Genomic DNA, 22,487 nt, shown 5'->3' with positions numbered 1-22,487 from the left:
TCAAACAGTCACACTCCAAACTTCACTATGGCCAAGACCAAAGAGCTGTCAAAGGACACCAGAAACACAATTGTAGACCTGCACCAGGCTGGGAAGACTGAATCTGCAATAGGTAAGCAGCTTGGTTTGAAGAAATCAACTGTGGGAGCAATTATTAGGAAATGGAAGACATACAAGACCACTGATAATCTCCCTCGATCTGGGGCTCCACGCAAGATCTCACCCCGTGGGGTCAAAATGATCACAAGAACGGTGAACAAAAATCCCAGAACCACACGGGGGGACCTAGTGAATGACCTGCAGAGAGCTGGGACCAAAGTAACAAAGCCTACCATCAGTAACACACTACGCCGCCAGGGACTCAAATCCTGCAGTGCCAGACGTGTCCCCCTGCTTAAGCCAGTACATGTCCAGGCCTGTCTGAAGTTTGCTAGAGTGGATGATCCAGAAGAGGATTGGGGGAATGTCATATGGTCTGATGAAACCAAAATAGAACTTTTTGGTAAAAACACAACTCGTCGTGTTTGGAGGACAAAGAATGCTGAGTTGCATCCAAAGAACACCATACCTACTGTGAAGCATGGGGGTGGAAACATCATGCTTTGGGGCTGTTTTTCTGCAAAGGGACCAGGACGACTGATCCGTGTAAAGGAAAGAATGAATGGGGCCATGTATCGTGAGATTTTGAGTGAAAACCTCCTTCCATCAGCAAGGGCATTGAAGATGAAACGTGGCTGGGTCTTTCAGCATGACAATGATCCCAAACACACCGCCCGGGCAACGAAGGAGTGGCTTCGTAAGAAGCATTTCAAGGTCCTGGAGTGGCCTAGCCAGTCTCTAGATCTCAACCTCATAGAAAATCTTTGGAGGGAGTTGAAAGTCTGTGTTGCCCAGCGACAGCCCCAAAACATCACTGCTCTAGAGGAGATCTGCATGGAGGAATGGGCCAAAATACCAGCAACAGTGTGTGAAAACCTTGTGAAGACTTACAGAAAACGTTTGACCTGTGTCATTGCCAACAAAGGGTATATAACAAAGTATTGAGAAACTTTTGTTATTGACCAAATACTTATTTTCCACCATAACTTGCAAATAAATTCATTAAAAATCCTACAAATGTGATTTTCTGGAAAAAATATTCTCATTTTGTCTGTCATAGTTGACGTGTACCTATGATGAAAATTATAGGCCTCTCTCATCTTTTTAAGTGGGAGAACTTGCACAATTGGTGGCTGACTAAATACTTTTTTTCCCCACTGTACAATGCTATTTTACAGTAAACAAATTGACAACAGACTGTCAGCACGCTTATAGGGAAGGACATTCAACAAGCACAGCACTTACACAAATTACTGATGATTGGCTGAGAGGAATTTATGATAAAAAGATTGTGGGGGCTGTTTTGTTAGACATCAGTGCAGCTTTTGACATTATCGATCATAAACTCGACATAAATAATTTGTAAAAATCCAAATAACTTCACAGATCTTCATTGTAAAGGGTTTAAACACTGTTTCCCATGCGTGTTCAATGAACCATAAACAATTAATGAACGTGCACCTGTGTAACGGTCGTTAAGACACTAACAGCTTACAGACGGTAGGCAATTAAGGTCACAGTTATGAAAACTTAGGACACTAAAATAGGCCTTTCTACTGACTCTGAAAAACACCAAAAGAAAGATGCCCAGGGTCCCTGCTCATCTGCGTGAACGTGCCTTAGGCATGCTGCAAGGAGGCATGAGGACTGCAGATGTGGCCAGGGAAATAAATTGCAATGTCCGTACTGTGAGACGCCTAAGACAGCGCTACAGGGAGACAGGACGGACAGCTGATCGTCCTCGCAGTGGCAGACCACGTGTAACAATACCTGCACAGGATCGGTACATCCGAACATCACACCTGCGGGACAGGTACAGGATGGAAACAACAACTGCCCGAGTTACACCAGGAACGCACAATCCCTCCATCAGTGCCCAGACTGTCCGCAATAGGCTGAGAGAGGCTGGACTGAGGGCTTGTAGGCCTGTTGTAAGGCAGGTCCTCACCAGACATCACCGGCAACAACATCGCCTATGGACACAAACCCACTGTCGCTGGACCAGACAGGACTGGCAAAAAGTGCTCTTCACTGACAAGTCGCGGTTTTGTCTCACCAGGGGTGATGGTCGGATTTGCGCTTATCGTCAAAGGAATGAGTGTTACACCGAGGCCTGTACTCTGGAGCGGGATCGATTTGGAGGTGGAGGGTCCGTCATGGTCTGGGGCGGTGTGTCACAGCATCATCGGACTGAGCTTGTTGTCATTGCAGGCAATCTCAACGCTGTGCGTTACAGGGAAGACATCCTCCTCCCTCATGTGGTACCCTTCCTACAGGCTCATCCTGACATGACCCTCAAGCATGACAATGCCACCAGCCATACTGCTCGTTCTGTGCGTGATTTCCTGCAAGACAGGAATGTCAGTGTTCTGCCATGGCCAGCGAAGAGCCCGGATCTCAATCCCATTGAGCACGTCTGGGACCTGTTGGATCGGAGGGTGAGGGCTAGGGCCATTCCCCCCAGAAATGTCAGGGAACTTGCAGGTGCCTTGGTGGAAGACTGGGGTAACATTTCACAGCAAGAACTGGCAAATCTAGTGCAGTCCATGAGGAGGAGATGCACTGCAGTACTTATACAGCTGGTGGCCACACCAGATCCTGACTGTTACTTTTGATTTTGACCCCCACTTTGTTCAAGGACACATTATTCAATGTCTGTTAGTCACGTCTGTGGAACTTGTTCAGTTTATGTCTCAGTTGTTGAATCTTGTTATGTTCATACAAATATTTACACGTTATGTTTGGTGAAAATAAACGCAGTTGACAGTGAGAGGATGTTTCTTTTTTTGCTGAGTTTAGTCTGCTGCAGGAAAAACCTATGTGTTATGGCTTTACACCCCCTGCTATATTGTGGATAAAGAGTTACCTGTCTAACAGAACACAGAGGGCGTTCTTTAATGGAAGGCTCTCCAACATAATCCAGGTAGAATCAGGAATTCCCCAGGGCAGCTGTCTAGGCCCCTTACTTTCTTCAATCTTTACTAACGACATGCCAGTAAAGCCAGTGTGTCTATGTATGCGGATGACTCAACACTATACACGTCAGCTACTACAGCAAGTGAAATGACTGCAACACTTATCAAAGAGCTGCAGTTAGTTTCAGAATGGGTGGCAAGGAATAAGCTAGTCCTAAATATTTCAAAAACTAAAAGTATTGTATTTGGGACATATCATTCACTAAACCCTAAACCTCAACTAATCTTGTAATAGATCATGTGGAAATTGAGCAAGTTGAGGTGACTAAACTGCTTGGAGTAACCCTGGATTGTAAACTGTCATGGTCAAAACATATTGATACAGTAGCTAAGATGGGGAGAAGTCTGTCCATAATGAAGCGCTACTCTACCTTCTTAACAGCACTATCAACAAGGCAGGTCCTACAGACTCTAGTTTTGTCGGACCTGGACTACTGTTCAGTCGTGTGGTCAGGTGCCACAAAGAGAGACTTCAGAAAATTGCAATTGGCTCAGCACGGCTGGACCTTGGATGTACACAGAGAGCAAACATTAATAATATGCATGTCAATATCGCCTGGCTCAAAGTAGAGGGGAGATTGACTTCATCACTACTTGTATTTGTGAGAGGTATTGACATGTTAAAAGCACCGAGCTGTCTGTTTAAACGATTAACACACAGCTCAGACACCCATGCATACCCCACAAGACATGCCACCAGAGGTCTCTTCACAGTCCCCAAGTCCAGAACAGACTATGGGAGGCGCACAGTACTACATAGAGCCATGACTACATGGAACTCTATTCCACATCAGGTAACTGATGCAAGCAGTACAATCAGATTGAAAAAAAACAATAAAAATACACCTTATGGAACAGCGGGGACTGTGAAGTAACACAAACATAGGCACAGACACATGCATACACACACATGATAACATACGCACTATACACACACGTACACATGGATTTTGTGTTGTGGATATGTGGTAGTGGAGTAGGGGCCTGAGGGCAAACACTTAGTGTGTTGTGAATTCTGTAATGAATTTATTGTAATGTTTTTTAAATTGTATAACTGCCTTAATTTTGCCGGACCCCAGGAAGGTGATGTGATTGAGGTATCACAATTATCACAAATATTATTTAATAATTGGAGAAAACACACAGTGAGTGTCAACACATTAAAACAAGGTTATATTGCATAATTACATTTGACATTACATTTTAGTCATTTAGCAGACGCTCTTATCCAGAGCGACTTACAGTTAGTGCATAGATTTTCATACTGGCCCCCGTGGGAAACCCACAACCCTGGCGTTGCAACCGCCATGCTCTACCAACTGAGCTACAGGGGACTCATAATAATGGGTTTCACAAACGCATCATCCTCAACAAAGCAACATAATACAGCAGCAGAACAAACATGACCTAGGGCTCTATTCAATCTGTATCGCTGAAGCGTTACAGATAGCACGCTAGAAATGTAAAGGTAATTTCCTATTGAGCAGTCATCTGCAGCTAACGCGGGAACATTGCATTTCAATCACGCTGTAACGCTGAATTTCTGCGACACGGATTGAATACAGCCCCTACTCTTAAGTGCCACAAACTGCTTACAGGGTAAGGAAACCTATGTGATATATTTTTATTTGGGTGAACTATCCCTTTAAGTGCCACACATAGCCCAGGTTTGATACAAAGTGCAAGTATAGCGTAACAACACAACATAATACACACTGGAATAGACCTACAGTAGGTGAAAGGAGATACAGTCAGCTCTCCCTTTAGAAGAAGACGGAGAGGGAAGAAGAACCTATGGGAGTAGAATCAAGCTACATCCTGATTCTCCACCCTTTTCCAGAAGTGTGCACTTGCACACTCCCCGTCATGAATTTAAAAGCATAAGTGTTGGCTGGAAGCAGTTTCCACCATTGTAAAATCCATAGAAAAAGTGCGCAAGTGCATACTTCGGTAGATGGGTGGAGTTTCTGAGGGGACATGTGTATGGGACGGAGTGAAAAGTGCTGGTAAGAGTTACCATGATAAAGGCTAAGTTACACTGAATGGATCAGCTCAGAGCAGCCCAGCCCTCTCTACAGACTAGCCTATCTAGTCCGCCTTCTTGGGCCTGACCCGGGTCACTGGCTCCATCTGGCCAGAGTCAGACACATCGTAGCTGGTCTTGTACTTAGCCAGGATCTTCATCAGGGGATGAAGCTTCAACCACCACTGTTCCTTAGGGATCCTGTGGCTACACACACACACACACACACACACACACAGAGAGAAAGAGAGATAAGAGACACACACATACTGTGTATGAGAGACCAAAAAGACGGGTGGACGTTGTATTTAGGATTAGTCAGTCATATTGAATAGATCATTGTACTATCTTCTCATTATGTGCTACTATGGAGGTCTACACAGAAAAATTACTATCTCTCTCATTTGAAGAACAGTCATTGGTTGAAAGCCTAAATGGGTGTCTGTCTGTCTGTGTGTGTAAGTGCTGTGCCTGAAGGTACTGTAAATGTTGTCTTACGCAAAGTCTGTCTCATCTTTCAGATGCACCACTGGTTGGAAGGCCATGGTTCTGCGACGCATCCCCAGCAAACAGGCCGTGTCCTCTGTGTTAGCAAACACTTTCCCTGCATGGTGAGGGAATATAGTCAACACACATTTATTTATGTCCCAATTGACACCATATTCCCAATATAGTGCACTACTTTTGACTAGAGAGCCCTATGGGCCATTGTCAAAAGTAGTGCACCAATTAAGGGATTGGGTGCCATTTGGGTACATGTACTGTACCGTCTTTATAGGACTCCTTTAGCTTTCTTGAAATCCACTGAATTGCTTTTGCTGCAATCTTCGTTCCAAAGTTCCTGTCAAATGGAGAAGGAGCGCCTCCCTTTGGAAATAAATAAAAACAAATTATCTGTTTTACTCAGGTCAGGTTCATGGGTTAGGGTTGTAGTAGGCTAATTTGTGTGTGCGCGTGCATGTGTAATGAACTAACCATACCTGCTGCATATGTCCAAGCACGTTCTTCCTGCAGTCAAACACTCCTTTCCCCTCCTCAGAGTACAGTTGGTTGATGAAATCTGTGGTGAAGTTCTCGTTGGAGTTCTCATTCCTGTAACGTCACATACACGTGCACGCACACACACACAATGTCAAGGTTCCATTTGTCCTGCTGCTGCGCTACAGGCTGACTCTTCCCTCTCAGTTCAGTCATTCAGAGCAATGATGAGTGGCCTCGATAGAGCCTCAAGAGAACATCAACAGTACAGGAAGAATTAGGGCCTGTTCAAAATATAAATAGGCCATAATTGTGATTAATAGTTCCAAAAAGTGTATATTTTAACATACAAATGAAGAGTTTTATTAGACAATTTGTATTAATAGCCTACACAGTACGGCATAAAGATAGTAAGACTATCATACATAGCTGGCTACGTACACATATGCCTTTATTGTTAACATACTGTCCATTTGTAAAGAGGCTATCATGCAGGATGTGAGCTCTGCCTTACTTACCTCAGCACCAAGCCTCTCTGGATCCCCGTCTTCATCTTCTCTGTCAAGTGCTCGACGTTGGACTGAAGCAGTGAGAAAATCCTCACATGTGATAAGTCTGAAGTATCCTAGAGTATTCCTCCTCTGTCTCTAACCTACATGAACTTTCAAAGCTGCAGAATGAAGCTAATTGTGGTCCTCTGTAGCTCAGCTGGTAGAGCACGGCGCTTGTAACGCCAAGGTAGTGGGTTCGATCCCCGGGACCACCCATACACAAAAATATATATATATGCACGCATGACTGTAAGTCGCCTTGGATAAAAGCGTCTGCTAAATGGCATATTATTTTTATTATTATTTATCTGCTGTGTCTCAGAGTACTGCAGTATGCTCTGGTGACCAGGAGGTGGCTCGCATCTTACAGATTTTCTGTCCATTTAGTTGAGCTGTCACCATTCACTCCAATCAATGTAGGCTACAGATTGAACATTATTGTAGCCCACTCATTACACAAAATCAACATGATCTTTTGTTTATAATGTGTGTGCTCTTTGCAACACATGGGTAAATATCAACATCAACTTGTTTCATAATGTAGCATATCCATAACATTAATTGCATTAAATAATACTTTCATTTTGATGTCATTGGTCTGATCTTAGAAGGAGACTGCATATTTTCTCCATAATCTGAGGGGCTCTACAATTTTTGTATACCTGAAAACAGCAATGTGTCTCTCTGACAATAAAAACTAGCACATCAACAACTCTCTCTAGTGATGTTGAGTAGACCTCCTCAAACTATAACAATGTTATCTGTCTTGATCAGAGCTTAACACTCCTGGAATAATGATGCTCTCTACCTATTAATAACTGCCTTATCTACGTACTGTAATGCACTGTATCTGGGTCACCTGAGCACTCCTAAAATAGAGGCCCCGTTGCGCTGAGGGATGAGAGAGTGATTGGCAGCTGGACAGTGAACAGAGTGTAGTTAGATTTGAGATTTTATTCATTTAGCAGACGCTCTTATCCAGAGCGAGTGCATACATTTTTCATACTGGTCCCCCGTGGGAAACGAACCCACAACCCTGGCGTTGCAAACGCCATGCTCTACCAACTGAGCTACACGGGACAAGTTTGATATGTTCAGTCATTGGTTGCTTCCTAAGAGGCAACATGTTTGCTTTACAGTACACTACTTTTGATCAGGGCCAATAGGGCTCTGGTCAAAAGTAGTGCACTATAAAGGGAATAGGGTGCCATTTGGGAAGCAAACATTGCTGTCAAGGATGCTCTTTCCTTGGAGTGTTGAATAAACTGTATAAATAAGACAATAGAACCATTGACAGCCACGTGGAGATTGCTCTCCATACTAAAAAAGGTGTTTTGACTTAGAAAGTTGTCACAGCTGCACATGTATCTACTGAGTAATTAACTATGATGTAAACATTTACGTTTGTAACAGTGTATACTGTGTAAAACTAGGGTTCCAAAATTCCCAGGTTTTCCATAAATCCTGGTTGGAGGTTTCCGAATTTCCTGCTTATTCCCTTCTGATTCCGAGAATCTTCCAACCAGGATTTCTATAAAAACTGGGAATTTGGGAAAGTTGACGGAATTTTGCAACCCTTTGTAAAACAATGGTCCTCACCTGGAGGTCTCTGATGTCGAAGGGTTCCTCATAGATGTAGACAGTGTCAGCCCCCGCAGCCAGCCCCCCGACACTGGCCAGGTACCCACAGTACCCCCCCATGGTCTCAATGATGAACACTCGCCGCTTAGTCCCACTGGCAGACTGCTTGATGCGGTCACATGTCTGACACACACACAGATGCTCATAGTCAAATCAAAGACACACTGTATGCGTCCCAAATGGCACCCTATTCTTTATTTAGTGCACTACTTTTGTCCAGGGCCCATAAGGCTCTGTTCAAAAGTAGTGCACTATAGGGAATAGGGTGCCATTTGGGATGCAATCACTGTAAGGTTATCAATAGCATGCAGACAATGTTATTTTGTTAGGTAGTAGGTACATACAAAAATGCTGTCTATACAGTAGGTATCAAACATGCTCACACAATTGCCTAAAACAATTGCCCATGTCACATTATAAACTGGGTGGTTCGAGCCCTGAATGCTGATTGGCTGATAGCCGTATACCACGGGTATGACAAAACATTTTTGCTGCTCTAATTATGTTGGTAACCAGTTTATAATAGCAATAAGGCACCTCTGGGGTTTGTGGTATATGGCCAATATACCACGTTGCGTCGTGCATAAGAACAGCCCTTAGCCATGGTACATTGTCCATGTACCACACCCCCTCGTGCCTTATTGCTTAAATATAATATGATCGTAAAATACAAACAGTATTGCAAGATTTACCAGGATGCAGAGTCTGATAAAGAATTCTTCTATAACGCTAAACCAGAAAACAGTTAGTAAAGAAAGAGTCATTCGAACTATTAAAGCATACATGTTCTAAATGCACAGATATGGGTTTGTGTACAGTATGTGCCTGTGTCAGTCTGTGTAAATGTGGGAGAGAAATTGTGGGAAATGTCTGTTGTCAGTCTATATCCCATGTACATTTGTGCATTCTTCTTTTCCACAATGTCAACTAGGGTCTGTCCAATAAGAGAATTCTTGCCCAAGCTATTTTAGTTTTTGTATTTTAGCTAATACAATGCTCATAAGTATACTTGTAGATCTCTAGGAAAGCATACCACATAATAATACAAATTGAGTGATGGTTGATAACTTTAATAGTATGGTATCATTTCACCCCTGTTGAAAGCTGTGTTCTAGCCTGAGTGCCAGTCTGTTTGTGCTATCATTCCAACTCCCTGTCACTCCTTGTCATGCTTGTCTTGACAATGACAGCAATGAAGTTGGCAAGAGCACAAACAGATGTGGGACCAGGCTATGTGAGTTCTAACTTACCTCCACAATGGCATTGAGGGAAGTGTCTGCCCCAATACTCAGATCAGTACCGGGCACATTGTTACTAATGGTGGCAGGCAGCATACACATCGGGATGCAAAAGTCCTCATGGCTGGTCCGGGCCTCATAGAGCTGCAGCAGACACTCAAACGCCTGGAGGTGGTGCAGCACAAACTTATTATACCACTAGGGGGAGCACTCTCAGGCTCAGAGAGAGACCCTACTACATGTTATCCTGACTATGGACTTTGTCCCAAATGGCACCCTATTCTCTATGTAGTGCTCTATTGGGCCCATAGGACTCTGGTCAAAAGTAGTGCACTATAAAAGGAATAGGCTCTCATTTGAAGGCAGACCCTACTGTTACCCTACTAGGGCCTGATCTAGAAAATGTAGTATCAGTGTGTGTATCCTGAGGGTGGCTCTCCGTGTGATAGGGGGGTTGGCTTGGCATCCCATTGGTAAAGAAGAGAAGGGTGGGGTTGGTTGGTCACCCTGGCTGGCAGATAGCCAGAAGTGTTGAAGTGGAAACAACAGTAGACTCTGCACTTGGCCTCACGACGTGAGGGAATGTTTGTACGCGAGTGGAAAAATGCTGGCTGTTATTCGTGAGGTCCACTACCGATGCAGACAGTGTTCAAAACAAGATGGAGGTCTGGCCTATTTCTAGACAACAATAAGATAGGCTAATACTGTTCTATGACACATTCAATCACCATTTTTCACTATCAGCAATAGATTCTCAGTAAACACAAATTAGATACTGTATTTGTTCACAACAAGTAGGTTACTTAAGTGAATTCACTTCCTTCTCCAATACAGTATAGTGACTATTCAAATGCTTTTCAGATGCTTAGTGAGAATCTAGTTTTGGTTGATGATGGAACTAAAATAACATATTTTGTGAAAGTAAAATGATTGGTTAGAGAAGACACCATCTAAATGTTAGCACTACTACTACTTCTACTTCATTAATACCCTTCCCTTAAAAACCTCCACCTCATCCAACTGGCTTATAGACATTTGTATAGCAGGATAGGAGTGTTGTAGAGATAGCAGGATAGGAGTGTTGTAGAGATAGCAGGATAGGAGTGTTGTAGAGATAGCAGGATAGGAGTGTTGTAGAGATAGCAGGATAGGAGTGTTGTGCTAAACCAGACCAGGGACCAGTCAACTCATTGTGTTTAGTAAACACGCATAGAAAGGTGCAACTGCAGGCAGAACAACGCTAGCCGCAGGGTCAAAAACATGCCACTGACGTCACTTCATGCCAGTATCTATCACTTACCTGGGATCTGACTGAGAGCTCCACTATGATATTTACCAGCAACAACAACAGACACCAGAGGCTTCAGACTGAAAGACCTAGCCTTATAGGGCCAGTTTCCCAGACACAGATTAAGCCTAGTTCTGGACAAAAAAACATCTCCATTGAAAGTGCTTTTTAGTCTACGACAAGGTTTAAACTGTGTCCGGGAAACCGGCCCCTAATCAAATACTACTGTACCTCTCTGCATGGGTTGAGCTTCAATGAAAACACTGTTTTGTAACTGCTTCCTGTTTCTACTTTATTATTTCCCTTCTAAGGCTTTTTAAACTCTACCTAACTATTTTCCTTCAGACAATATAGTAGCACATGCATACCTCGGTCAACACAAATCAGTATGGTGCCTTTGGGTTGCGCTCAGTTATGTTCAGCCTGTTGTGATACTGGTACACGCCACGCCCCAAGCTGCAATCAGTGAAGTCCTTTATTCTGATTGGCTGGTAGGTGTTCTAAACACATCTGACCTCGCGACCTCTGACCCCCAGCCACACTTACATCAGTAATAGCATTTAAAGCTGTGTCTGCGCCAATGCTGAGGTCAGAGCCCGGTATATTGTTAGAGACCGTGGCATGGACCATAACCATGGGAACACATAATTAATTTATCCCGGGCAGCAGACAGTCCCATGACTCCCAGGAAGGCCTGCAGTACAGGGCAGAGCCAGAGCCTTAGAGCAAAGAGTTAATGCGTTTTCCCAAAATGGCCCTGGGCCCTGGTCAAAAGTAGTGCACTGTATAGGGAAAAGGGTGCCATTTGGGACACAACCATGAGTAAAGATGAGACAAGGTGGGCGGAGCCAGGGTGATGGAGCCAGGCCTATCACAACGGACAGTGTAACACAGACAGGAAGCACCACACAGTAATAATATTGTAAATATAGTAGCACAACTGTACATACCTCAAATCCACCGATAACAAGCAAAGCATTGATGTTATGTATCCTGATTTGTTCAGCAATCTTATCAAGATGCTTCGCTGGAAGGGTTCTGAAATCAGAAATTAAAATCCAATAATCATCTACACACTACAGTAAGTCAATGTAGATTTTTTTCAAGTTTTGAAACACTTGGTGTGCGTCCCTGTCACGACTTCTGCCGAGGCTGCCCCCCCTCCTGGTTCGGGCAGGCTTCGGCGTTCGGCGTCACCGGAGTACTAGCTACTGCCGATCCCATTCTCATCACTCCACTTGTCATGTCTTGTCAATCACACACACCTGGTGCTCATTCCCCTAATTAGTATGTGTATAAGTGTTCCCTCTGTTCCCCTTGTCTTTGTGAGTGATTGTTTGTTGTGAGAGCGTGTAGCTCAGTGGAGCTACTATTCACTGTGTTTATGCCAAGGTGGATGTTTTCCCTTGTAATAGTTTCGTTTGACGCTTGGGGCGTTTGATTTATGTAAACGGAATAAACTCTGGACTTCGGTATTTTACCACCTGCGCCTGACTCCTTCATTCACACCTCATCACAGTCCCAAAAGGCACCCTATGGGCCCTGTTCAAAAGTGGTGCACTATATAGGGAACATTAGCTTACCTCTTTGTTCCCAGTATGGACCCCCCTTGGCCGGTCCAACCTGCTACATCTCCCCATTTAATCTCCTTTATCTGTGTGAAGACAAAAACAACAAAACTGTGTTTGAGATTGAGGTTTCTAATGTGTTCTCCATAAAGAGTAGTCTCCATAAAGCTCTGCTAAATGCTAACATCATCAATACATTTATGCTAAATGAATGAATAACATTCTAAAAAGCAATCACAGCACATCAGATTTGCAATCAATGATATAGGCCTATAACATTTATCCTGCTTTGTATGACAGAATCAAATCAAATTTGTATTTGTCACATGCACCGAATACAACAGGTGTAGACCTTACCGTGAAATGCTTACTTACAAGCCCTTAACCAACAATGCAGAGTTGTTTTTAAAGTAAGTAAGAAAATATTTGCAAAAAAATAAAATTATAATAATAATAATAAACGAAAGTTTTAAAAAGTAGCACAATAAAATAACGAGGCTATATACAGGGAGTACCGGTACCGAGTCAATGTGCGGGGGTACAGGTTAGTCGAGATAATTGAGGTAATATGTACATGTAGGTATGGGTAAAGTGACTATGCATAGATAATAAACAGTGAGTAGCAGCAGCGTAAAAAAGGGGGTCAATGCAAATAGTCCGGGTAGCCATTTACTTAACTGTTCAGCAGTCTAATGGCTTGGGGGTAGAAGCTTTAAAGGAGCCTTTTGGACCTAGACTTGGCGCTCCGGTACCGCTTGCCGTGCGGTAGCAGAGAGAACAGTCTATGACTTGCGTGGCTGGAGTCTTTTAGGGGCCTTCCTCTGACACCGCCTGGTATAAAGGTCCTGGATGGCAGGAAGCTTGGCCCCAGCAATGTACTGGGCCGTACACACTACCCTCTGTAGTGCCTTGTGGTCGGATGCCGAGCAGTTGCCATACCAAGCGGTGATGCAACCAGTCAGGATGCTCTCGATGGTGCAGCTGTATAACTTTTTGAGGATCTGGGGACCCATGCCAAATCTTTTCAGTCTCCTGAGGGGGAATAGGCGTTGTCGTGCCCTCTTCACGACTGTCTTGGTGTGTTTGGAACATGATAGTTTGTTAGTGATGTGGACACAAAGGAACTTGAAGCTCTCGACCCACTCCACTACAGCCCACATTGATGTGAATGGGGGCGTGTTCGCCCCTTCTTTTCCTGTAGTCCACGATCAGCTCCTTTGTCTTGCTCACATTGAGGGAGAGGTTGTTGTCCTGGCACCACACTGCCAGGTCTCTGACCTCCTCCCTATAGCCTGTCTCATCATTGTCGGCGATCAGGCCTACCACTGTTGTGTCGTCTGCAAACTTAACGAGGGTGTTGGACTCGTGCGTGGCCACACATCGGGGGTGAACAGGGAGTACAGGAGGGGACTAAGCAAACACCCCTGAGGGGCCCCCGTGTTGCCTACCCTTACCACTTGGGGGCGGCCCGTTAGGAAGTCCAGGATCCAGTTGCAGAGGGAGGTGTTTAGTCCCAGGGTCCTTAAATTAGTGATGAGCTTTGAGGGGTTTGAGGGCACTATGGTGTTGAACACTGAGCTCACGGCTTGTCTGTACTGTAGCACACAGGCTATAATCTACCAACAGCACTTTACCCACATCTCACTCATCCACCAGTGTTGGCCAAGGTACATTAGCATTAGACAATGTCTGGATGAGCAGCCAATGCTTTTCAATCACTTATCCCTGCCTTCATGCTTTCGTCCAGTTGAGTGCCCAGGGCTTCGAAACAAAGACTGGCCCAGGCAGTGTTGTGAGGCCTGGGTGAGAGAGTGACAGAGAAAGGGAGAGGGGGTGAGGCTAAGAGAGGGGGGGTGTGAGGCCTGGGAACTGGGAGAGAGGCCTGGGAACTGGGGATTAGAGTGAGGGTGAGAGAGAGGCCTATTTAGGGAGAGGGGGTAAGAGTGGCCTGCATAAGGGAGGGGTGGGGGTGAGAGTAAATGGCTTACTGTAAGCTGTTTATCTCCCCACACAAGTCTTATCTGTAAAACACCGTCAGTGCCAGCGTCATTGGCACATGGGTAAAGGTGACTTATACTGCTTTCACGGTATGTTGTCTGTAAAAACAATTGGGCAATGTTTATATGATCCCATTTCAAACAGCCCTATTTCTACCTCTTTCTTGTCAGCATTCACCTTTTATATCGCCATTGCTTTAGCAGGCCAGTAGCAAGAGATATTTAACTTTGACCCTAGCTCCTTGACCCTGTTGTTGCAACAGTTGGCATGGTAACATGAGTGACAGCAGCAAATTGTTATATTTCTTCACTTTTACAACAGTAAGTCAGCAGCTCGCCATACTTGTAAATAATTTTTAAATAATTTCCTTGTAATGTGTTAATTTTCCTGTTATGGTGAATAAAGAGTTGGCTACAGTTAAACTCAAAACATTGTCAGATATGTTCTGGTAATTATATGAGCCGGCTAGCCAGCTAGATAGCTAGCTAACAAGCTAAGGTTAGCAACAAACCAAAACATTGTCTAGAAAGTTTGCTTTGAGTTGCCTGGCTTGCTAGATTTAATAGCTACATATCCTAAATAAACGTTTAAAACGGATGGGTTTTTTGGTGCAAAAAAATAGAGCAGGTAACGTTGCTATTTGGACCAGGCTGCTGCGATGTAATGCAGACAGTCGTTTTTGTGTTGATACTTTTATGTCGGAGAACAACAATAGAATGTTCATGATATAATGCGTGCCAAAGCCGGTAAGATGAAAGGGGACATTTATACAGAGGGGTTGGCGGGACTTTTAAACATAATACCGCAATCATGACTAGGTCGGTCGGCGGAAATAAAAGTACCGGCAAAAAGTTGGCGGCATGCTAAAGTTCGCGGCAAAACGTCTTGGTTTGAAAAGTGTATTACAGTAGCCAGCTACTGTTCTACTCTGCAGAGCCAGTCAACAAGGTCACTATAACTTTTAGCTTACCTGTTTTCGCTGTCATGTTTTCATCACAGCGAACAGTCTGATATCTTTTGACCAAATATGTGGAAGTATTCTGGTTTTGCTAATGATTTTCAAGATATGGTGTAAACAATACTAGGTGACAAATATGGTCAAAATGTGTTTAGTGTCTTATCACGTTGACCTGTTGATCATGTGGCAGTGAGACGCTACTAACAATAACAGGAAGTAGGCGTCATAGGGCCGTGATAAGGGCCAATAATCCTCATTGGGCAAGAATGAAATGGCAACAAGGTAAACAAAACAGATTTATGTCTTAACCCCCCAGTACCTGTCCCTTGTAGAATCCCTCGAAGCCGTCATTAACGGCAAACATCTTGTGCCCCTCGGTGATGCCCACCCTGACCGCCGAGCGGACAGCTGCGTTCATGCCCGCGGCGGGGGCGCCCACGTTCAACACAGCCACGTTGAAGGAGCTCTGAGGATCAACAGCACAGCACAGCCGTCACACAGACATTTAGAAATACACACACACGCGCACATGCACAGACAAACACACTTATAGACAGCAAGAATGGCGTCAATTCTGTTTCAATTCAGTTAATGTCAAAACACTCATTGAAGATAAAATTCACTTTTTCAATTATTGAAATATAAATGGCCTCCAAGCCATTGACACACATATCAACAGCAAATCCCTCTGTATACAATATAGGAGCACATAGTGCTTGATGTTGAGGAGAAATGCTGTAAAGGCTTGGCAAAGCTGTTGTCTCTATGGAGAATGGAGCAGCACACATTGATAATCTCTAGCAAGGCCTCATGCTATGGCTCCAAGATGCTGCATCTTTATAGGCTGTTGTTGTACTTCATTCACATAGACCACTGGCACTGAGCTTAGGAAAATCCTTTAGCTGTCAATCACATGATCACAGTAAGATCATGGACAGATAGACCCCACATATAATGAGTGACCTCATAGGCGTGGTAATCACTTACATTCAACAAGTTAATGAACACAGTAACTACTACATTATACGGAAGCCCTGAACGGCTTTGTATCTAGTTTGAACGACTTAGCTGTGTTTTTTTTACTAAGTCATTCAAACGAGATACTAAGTCGTTCAAACGAGATACTAAGTTGGTTGAACGATTTACCTCGTTTGAATGACTAAATTATTATTTTGTCTAATTAGGCCTAATTTGTTATGCAGCTTGTCAGACTGTGTAATGGTTGCTGCAGCCATTCATTCACTGATTCCATCCATTGATATTATTATTATTCATTGACAGTTCTTTGATAGCCTAAAGCAGGGCTGCTGTTTAATGCCAGAGCATGTAAGTGGTTGAGTGTGGAGCGAGGAGCAGAGCGTAATTCAAGCAGATAAAAAAAATGGTCCTGCTCGGCCACAAGCTCTGCCTATCATTTTTCGTTTATTTTATCACTATTCTTTATCACTATTCTTTTAATTACTGTGACCCCACCCACAGTAGCCTATATCTAGTTTATATTCTACTTTCTAACATTAGGATATGTAGTTTCTATTTTGCAGGACTTCAAATGTATGAACAGATGTTTTAGGTATGCAATACATAGGCTACTGTAAAAGGTATTTTCGTTTTTCTTGGAATAGAAACACCATAATATAAATCAATTTAATTAAGCTAAAATATCATAAATAAACCATAAATAATAAATGACAGTATCAGCTTCTTTTCATAAATAAAAGGGAATAAATCATTTCAAACTGCAACGGTCAAATGATTTGCGCACAGAAGCAAGCACCAACAAGGTTCACATGTGAGCGTGGGAAATGTGTTCTACAAATTGAAGATTATTATTGTTATTATAAAGACAGAGAAATACACATGTCAAAGCTTAATTACATAAAGGAATATTAGTGGGGATATAGCCATAATATTAACAAGAGAAAGGAGAATGGAATATATTTGAAAAGCTTAAAACTTAAAAATATATTGAGACGAAGCCACCGCCGTGTGTGGATGCTATTTCTAAAAAGTCTATTACATATATTTCCTGAAGTCGAATGACCAAAAGCGCCCTCTAGTGGTCTCATGGGTGGAATGTTATTAATATTTTCAGAATTTCATAATTAATTAACAATATTTATTTTAACTCGCCTAAAATCTGGTGTTTCTATGTCTGTCTTTTCTAATGTACAGTATATAAAGTGTAATATTGGGATTCAAACTCAAAATGGAATACATTTCAACTCTATATCTGACAGGGTACAGGTGTTTTCTTTTTTTAAGCCCATAACCATGTGTGTGAGGTGTATACTTTTACTTGTTCGATTTTTTTAGGAAACCAAGAAGCACTCAGTGTGACCCTGATTTAGCCCACTGCAGTAAAAGGTTAGTAGGGACCGGCACAGAGTCCAGTAGGACATTGTCACAAGGCTACATAGTCATAGGCCTACACTTCACCACTGCTGGAGGGAATACACAGCCGTCCTTGATTGTGAGCTAAATTGAAATGTTGAATTAAATGTGTGTGACACAAGAGGTAAACAACGGTTTTCAATCAATATAATCGGCGTCAGGAGGTAACGTGATATCATAACAGAATTGCTTTGACCACACTTACCGGTAGGACTAGTTATCTCGCGCTCTGGCAGAGAAGTAGCCTATGTGAGCACTTTAACAGTAGCCTAAATGTACAGTTAAAGTACGATAAATGAATGAACTTCAGAGATAACAGGCTGGTTTATGAACAACATGCTTTTATTAGCCTCCCAGAATCGCCTACAAAAATAGGTTTGTGATAGGCCTTCATTTGAAAGGTTTAACTTGCTATAACCTACAGTTCACAATAACAGGAAAAAATACATACATTTAATCACAAAATAAAATGAAGAGATACTAAACTTTCATGATGACACTTAGTTTAATCTTTGAATGTTGGCTAATGGTTTACTGAAACATAAGGAAGCTATCTGATTTTCAATATCACCGATGACAACAACCTATTAATTTGATAAGGCAAAGCCAAAAATATTGATTTGAAAGCATCCTTGAGAATGAGCACTTGAGAGGGAGAACCGTGTATAATGGATGGATTTAGCAGACAGGTGCAAAATAAATCCTTGCATTGCAGGGATCAACTTGCTGTGGCAGTTTTATAGCCTCATGCAGTAGTAGCAGTAACAATAATAATAATAATAATAAACCTTACTGACGCAGACCGATTAGGTTATTTAAAACACTTCCAAGCTACCAGGAGTAAAAAGCCACCTACTGGGCAAAACATTTCTGAGGGTGCACAGACTATTTGGACAATAATGTTGTGTGGAGTCATTTTTATTAGCGGAAAGAGGTTTAACTAATGTCTAATTGTGGGGTCCTTGGTAAACAAAAGTGTCACAATACATAGGAGCATATTTATCATGCCTTCTGCCAAACCTGGTCTGATATCGCAAAGAAGATTCGTCCTGTCCCTTTGGGGATTTAGATAATGAAACAGTAGAGCTGTTTTTTTTACGCACCAATAATCTGTGTTCTCTTTTGGTGATATCCCCATTGAACATGCCTTCTGTTACAGCCATGTATGTTTGATTACAGCCAAAAGCTGTTTTGTGGGGTTTGTAGTGTGTCTCTTATAGAAGATCTGATCATTCAGTTGCTTGAGTACTTCAGTTTTTATAGACAGCGCAGGGCGGATTACTATAAAGGCGTCATTCTGGAGATGTAGGGACTTGTTTCTCAGAGTGGTTAAAGTTATTCCTGACATCGGGGATAGAGGCCTCTAGCTTGGATATGTCTTTACTCACCAGTCTATAGTATGTATCCACAGCTGGGTCAATAGGCCCAGGTGGAATGAACGTACATGGAGCCCTAAACACACTTTTCGTGGGGACAGAGGAGTTGCAATCTCCAAAGAACAGTTTCAATTGCAATGTGCATATAAATGAGTAGTCGAACAGTTGCAGTTGTGCGTCCTGATATTCAGGCTGATTTGCTCCTATATGTGTTTTTTATTTTTTTATGTCTGTAAATAAAGTTTATTGCAATCAAATAAAAAAATGAACACAATAGATACTGTAAGAAATATATCAACAACAACAAAAAATTACATTGTGGAATAATAGTGTAGACATCAAAACTATGAAATAACACATATGGAATCATGTAGTAACCAAAAAAGTGTTAAACAAATCAAAATATATTTTATATTTGAGATTCTTCAAATAGCCACCCTTTACCTTGATGACAGCTTTGCACACTCTTGGCATTCTCTCAACCAGCTTCAGGAGGTAGTCACCTGGAATGCATTTCAATTAACAGGTGTGCCTTCTTAAAAGTTAATTTGTGGAATTTATTTCCTTCTTAATGTGTTTGAGCCAATCAGTTGTGGTGTGACAAGGTAGGGGGGGTATACAGAAGATAGCTCTATTTGGTAAAAGACCAAGTCCATATTATGTCAAGAACAGCTCAAATAAGCGAAGAGAAACGACAGTCCATCATTACTTTAAGACATGAAGGTCAGTCAATACGGAATATTTCAAGAACTTTGAAAGTTTCTTCAAGTGCAGTCGCAAAAACCATCAAGTGCTATGATGAAACTGGCTCTCATGAGGACCGGCACAGGAATGGAAGACCCAGAGTTACCACTGCTGCAGAGGATAAGTTCATTAGAGTTACCAGCCTCAGAAATTGCAGCCCAAATTAATGCTTCACAGAGTTCAAGTAACAGACACATCTCAACATCAACTGTTCAGAGGGGACTGTGTGAATCAGGCCTTCATGGTCGAATTGCTGCAAAGAAACCACTACTAAATACTAAAGGACACCAATAATAAGAAGAGACCTGCTTGGGATAAGAAACACGAGCAATGGACATTAGACTGGTGGAAATGTGTCCTTTGGTCTGATGAGTCGAAATTTGAGATTTTTGGTGTGGGTGAACGGATGATCTCCGCAAGTGTAGTTCCCACCGTAAAGCATGGAGGAGGAGGTGTTATGGTGTGGGGGTGCTTTGCTGGTGACACTGTCTGTGATTTATTTAGAATTCAAGGTACACTTAACCAGCATGGCTACCACAGCATTCTGCAGCGATACACCATCCCATCTGGTTTGGGCTTAGTGGGACTATAATTTGCTTTTCAACAGGACAATGACCCAACACACCTCCAGGCTGTGTAAGGGCTATTTTACCAAGAAGGAGAGTGTTGGAGTGCTGCATCAGATGACCTGGCCTCCAGAATCCCCCGACCTCAACCCAATTGAGATGGTTTAGGATGAGTCGGACGGCAGAGTGAAGGAAAAGCAGCCAACAAGTGCTCAGCATATGTGGGAACTCCTTCAAGACTGTTGGAAAAGCATTCCAGGTGAAGCTGGTTGAGAGAATGCCAAGAGTGTGCAAAGCTGTCATCAAGGCAAAAGGTGGCTATTTGAAGAATCTCAAATATAAAATATATTTAGATTTGTTTAACACATTTTTTTGGTTACTAAATTATTCCATATGTGTTATTTCATAGTTTTGATGTCTTCACTATTATTCTACAATGTAAAAAATAGTAAAAATTAAGAAAAACCCTTGAATGAGTAGGTGTGTCCAAACATTTGACTTCGCTTCTACTAAGCAGAACCATGAAGAAATAAGCAGTGAGGGTTAGGCTACAGCAACAGACACAGACATCTGTCATGTCTGGTTTAATCATGGCCCTATGGGGGTATTATTCTGCTAAAATACATATGTCGTTAGAAAAAATGCTGATCTAAAAGCTATTTGTTGCTCGATTCTACAGGGCTTTTTTTTTTATAGGAGCCTGGTCCCAGATCTGTTTGTGCTCTTGCCAAGGCCATTGCTGTCATTGTCAAGCCAAACCCAAAGAGTTGGCATGATAGCACAAACAGACTGGCATTCAGGATGAAGGTATAGATATATTTCAAACTAATAGTTGGCACTTAGGAGCACTTAGCCCTGACCTAGAGCTGTTATAGCATAGTAGGCTACAGTATAGTACATACATTATATGGGGGCTCATCCTCATCCTATCCCCTCAAGACAGAAACAATTCAACAAACACTCTGTTAGTGTCACAAAAAGACCTCAGCATGACCCACAATGCACCTCAACAGGAAGTACCTGATCCTAACGTGCAAATCTGAGAAATGCTGGAATGACACAAACGCTAGAAGGAAATAAATATGAATGTCACAGTTCCTTTGTGAATGTACAATATTCATTTTATCTTGGGTTATCTGAGGTTACTTACATTTCGAAGTTCAGAGTCTGCTTTGTGGTAAGAGAGGAGTTTGTAGGTGTTCAGGTTGTTTTCGAAACTCCTGCAAAATATTAATGAAACATACTGTTATTCATCCCTCTACCATTGTGCAGAAGCCTCCTTACTGAGTTACATAATCTTATAAAGGCCAGTTGGAAATCAATCACAATTCAATGAAGCTGTAATGGCCCTGCTAGACCGATGGACAAACAAAGATATACAGCTTCCAAATACAGAGATTTCTGTTTATTTTACCAAATAAATAATGTACCTGCCACGCAGTCTCACGGCTTCCTCAAAATTCTTCTCGTCCATGGCTTTCTGGACGTCTTGTGTCTATTGAGAAAATAATTACGAATGGTCATTTGTCTCTAATCAACAGCCTACCAATTGTCTTTATTCATAATATATCTATAATGTATACTGTAGGTAGAAGTACTTGATGCATCTTGTGAATGGGGGTGAACAACATAAAAACACACCACTAAAATAGGGTAGGCTATCACTCCAAATGTGTGCTTCATTTACTGTTGAGTAAAGCAATATTGAACACACAGTGTAAGTGGCAGGCCAACAGCACTTACCATCTGAACACACTCCATGAGGGGCAGACGGACAGCCTGGTTCCCACACAGAGACACCACACAGGCCGGGGTACTGTCTGACGCCTCCAGCAGGGCCAGGACGGCCTCCACTCCCATACGACTGGCCTGGACAGACAGGGCAGAGGTCAAAGGTTACACCGTATTTTAATAGTGACTTGGTACACTGGGAAAATACTGTAACTTCAAGTTCAAGTTAGAAATTGCTTAATAGTATGAAATGGCATGCTCTTCAAATGATGATGATCACTCTGAAACTTTGGCTGCCTCATGGTCACTAACCAAAACAAGCAAACCAGGGATATTTTTCAGCTATTAGACAAGCAGCAGCA

General features: G+C 42.6%; 1 protein-coding gene across 1 annotated transcript in view; it reads right to left on the bottom strand.

The window, feature by feature from the left end:
- Positions 1 to 4,220: 4,220 nt before the first annotated feature.
- Positions 4,221 to 22,487, bottom strand: part of LOC311099126 (ATP-dependent 6-phosphofructokinase, platelet type-like) — a 36,879-nt gene continuing 18,612 nt past the window's right edge. Inside the window, exons 10-22 of the mRNA XM_084139780.1 lie at positions 22,138 to 22,263; positions 21,825 to 21,889; positions 21,545 to 21,614; positions 15,637 to 15,783; positions 12,377 to 12,447; positions 11,744 to 11,831; positions 9,518 to 9,670; positions 8,226 to 8,390; positions 6,594 to 6,655; positions 6,078 to 6,189; positions 5,865 to 5,964; positions 5,596 to 5,701; positions 4,221 to 5,304 (exon numbers count right to left, since the gene is read on the bottom strand). Of these exons, the coding sequence (XP_083995906.1) occupies positions 5,163 to 5,304; positions 5,596 to 5,701; positions 5,865 to 5,964; positions 6,078 to 6,189; positions 6,594 to 6,655; positions 8,226 to 8,390; positions 9,518 to 9,670; positions 11,744 to 11,831; positions 12,377 to 12,447; positions 15,637 to 15,783; positions 21,545 to 21,614; positions 21,825 to 21,889; positions 22,138 to 22,263 (1,407 nt within the window). The 3' untranslated portion in view covers positions 4,221 to 5,162. The remainder of the gene's footprint in view (positions 5,305 to 5,595; positions 5,702 to 5,864; positions 5,965 to 6,077; positions 6,190 to 6,593; positions 6,656 to 8,225; positions 8,391 to 9,517; positions 9,671 to 11,743; positions 11,832 to 12,376; positions 12,448 to 15,636; positions 15,784 to 21,544; positions 21,615 to 21,824; positions 21,890 to 22,137; positions 22,264 to 22,487) is intronic.

The sequence above is a fragment of the Coregonus lavaretus genome, assembly GCF_964263955.1.
Source record: "Coregonus lavaretus genome assembly, chromosome: 23".
NCBI classification, from domain to species: domain Eukaryota; kingdom Metazoa; phylum Chordata; class Actinopteri; order Salmoniformes; family Salmonidae; genus Coregonus; species Coregonus lavaretus.
The sequence above is the reverse complement of the archived record's forward strand: the minus strand, read 5'-3'. Positions and strand labels throughout refer to the sequence as shown.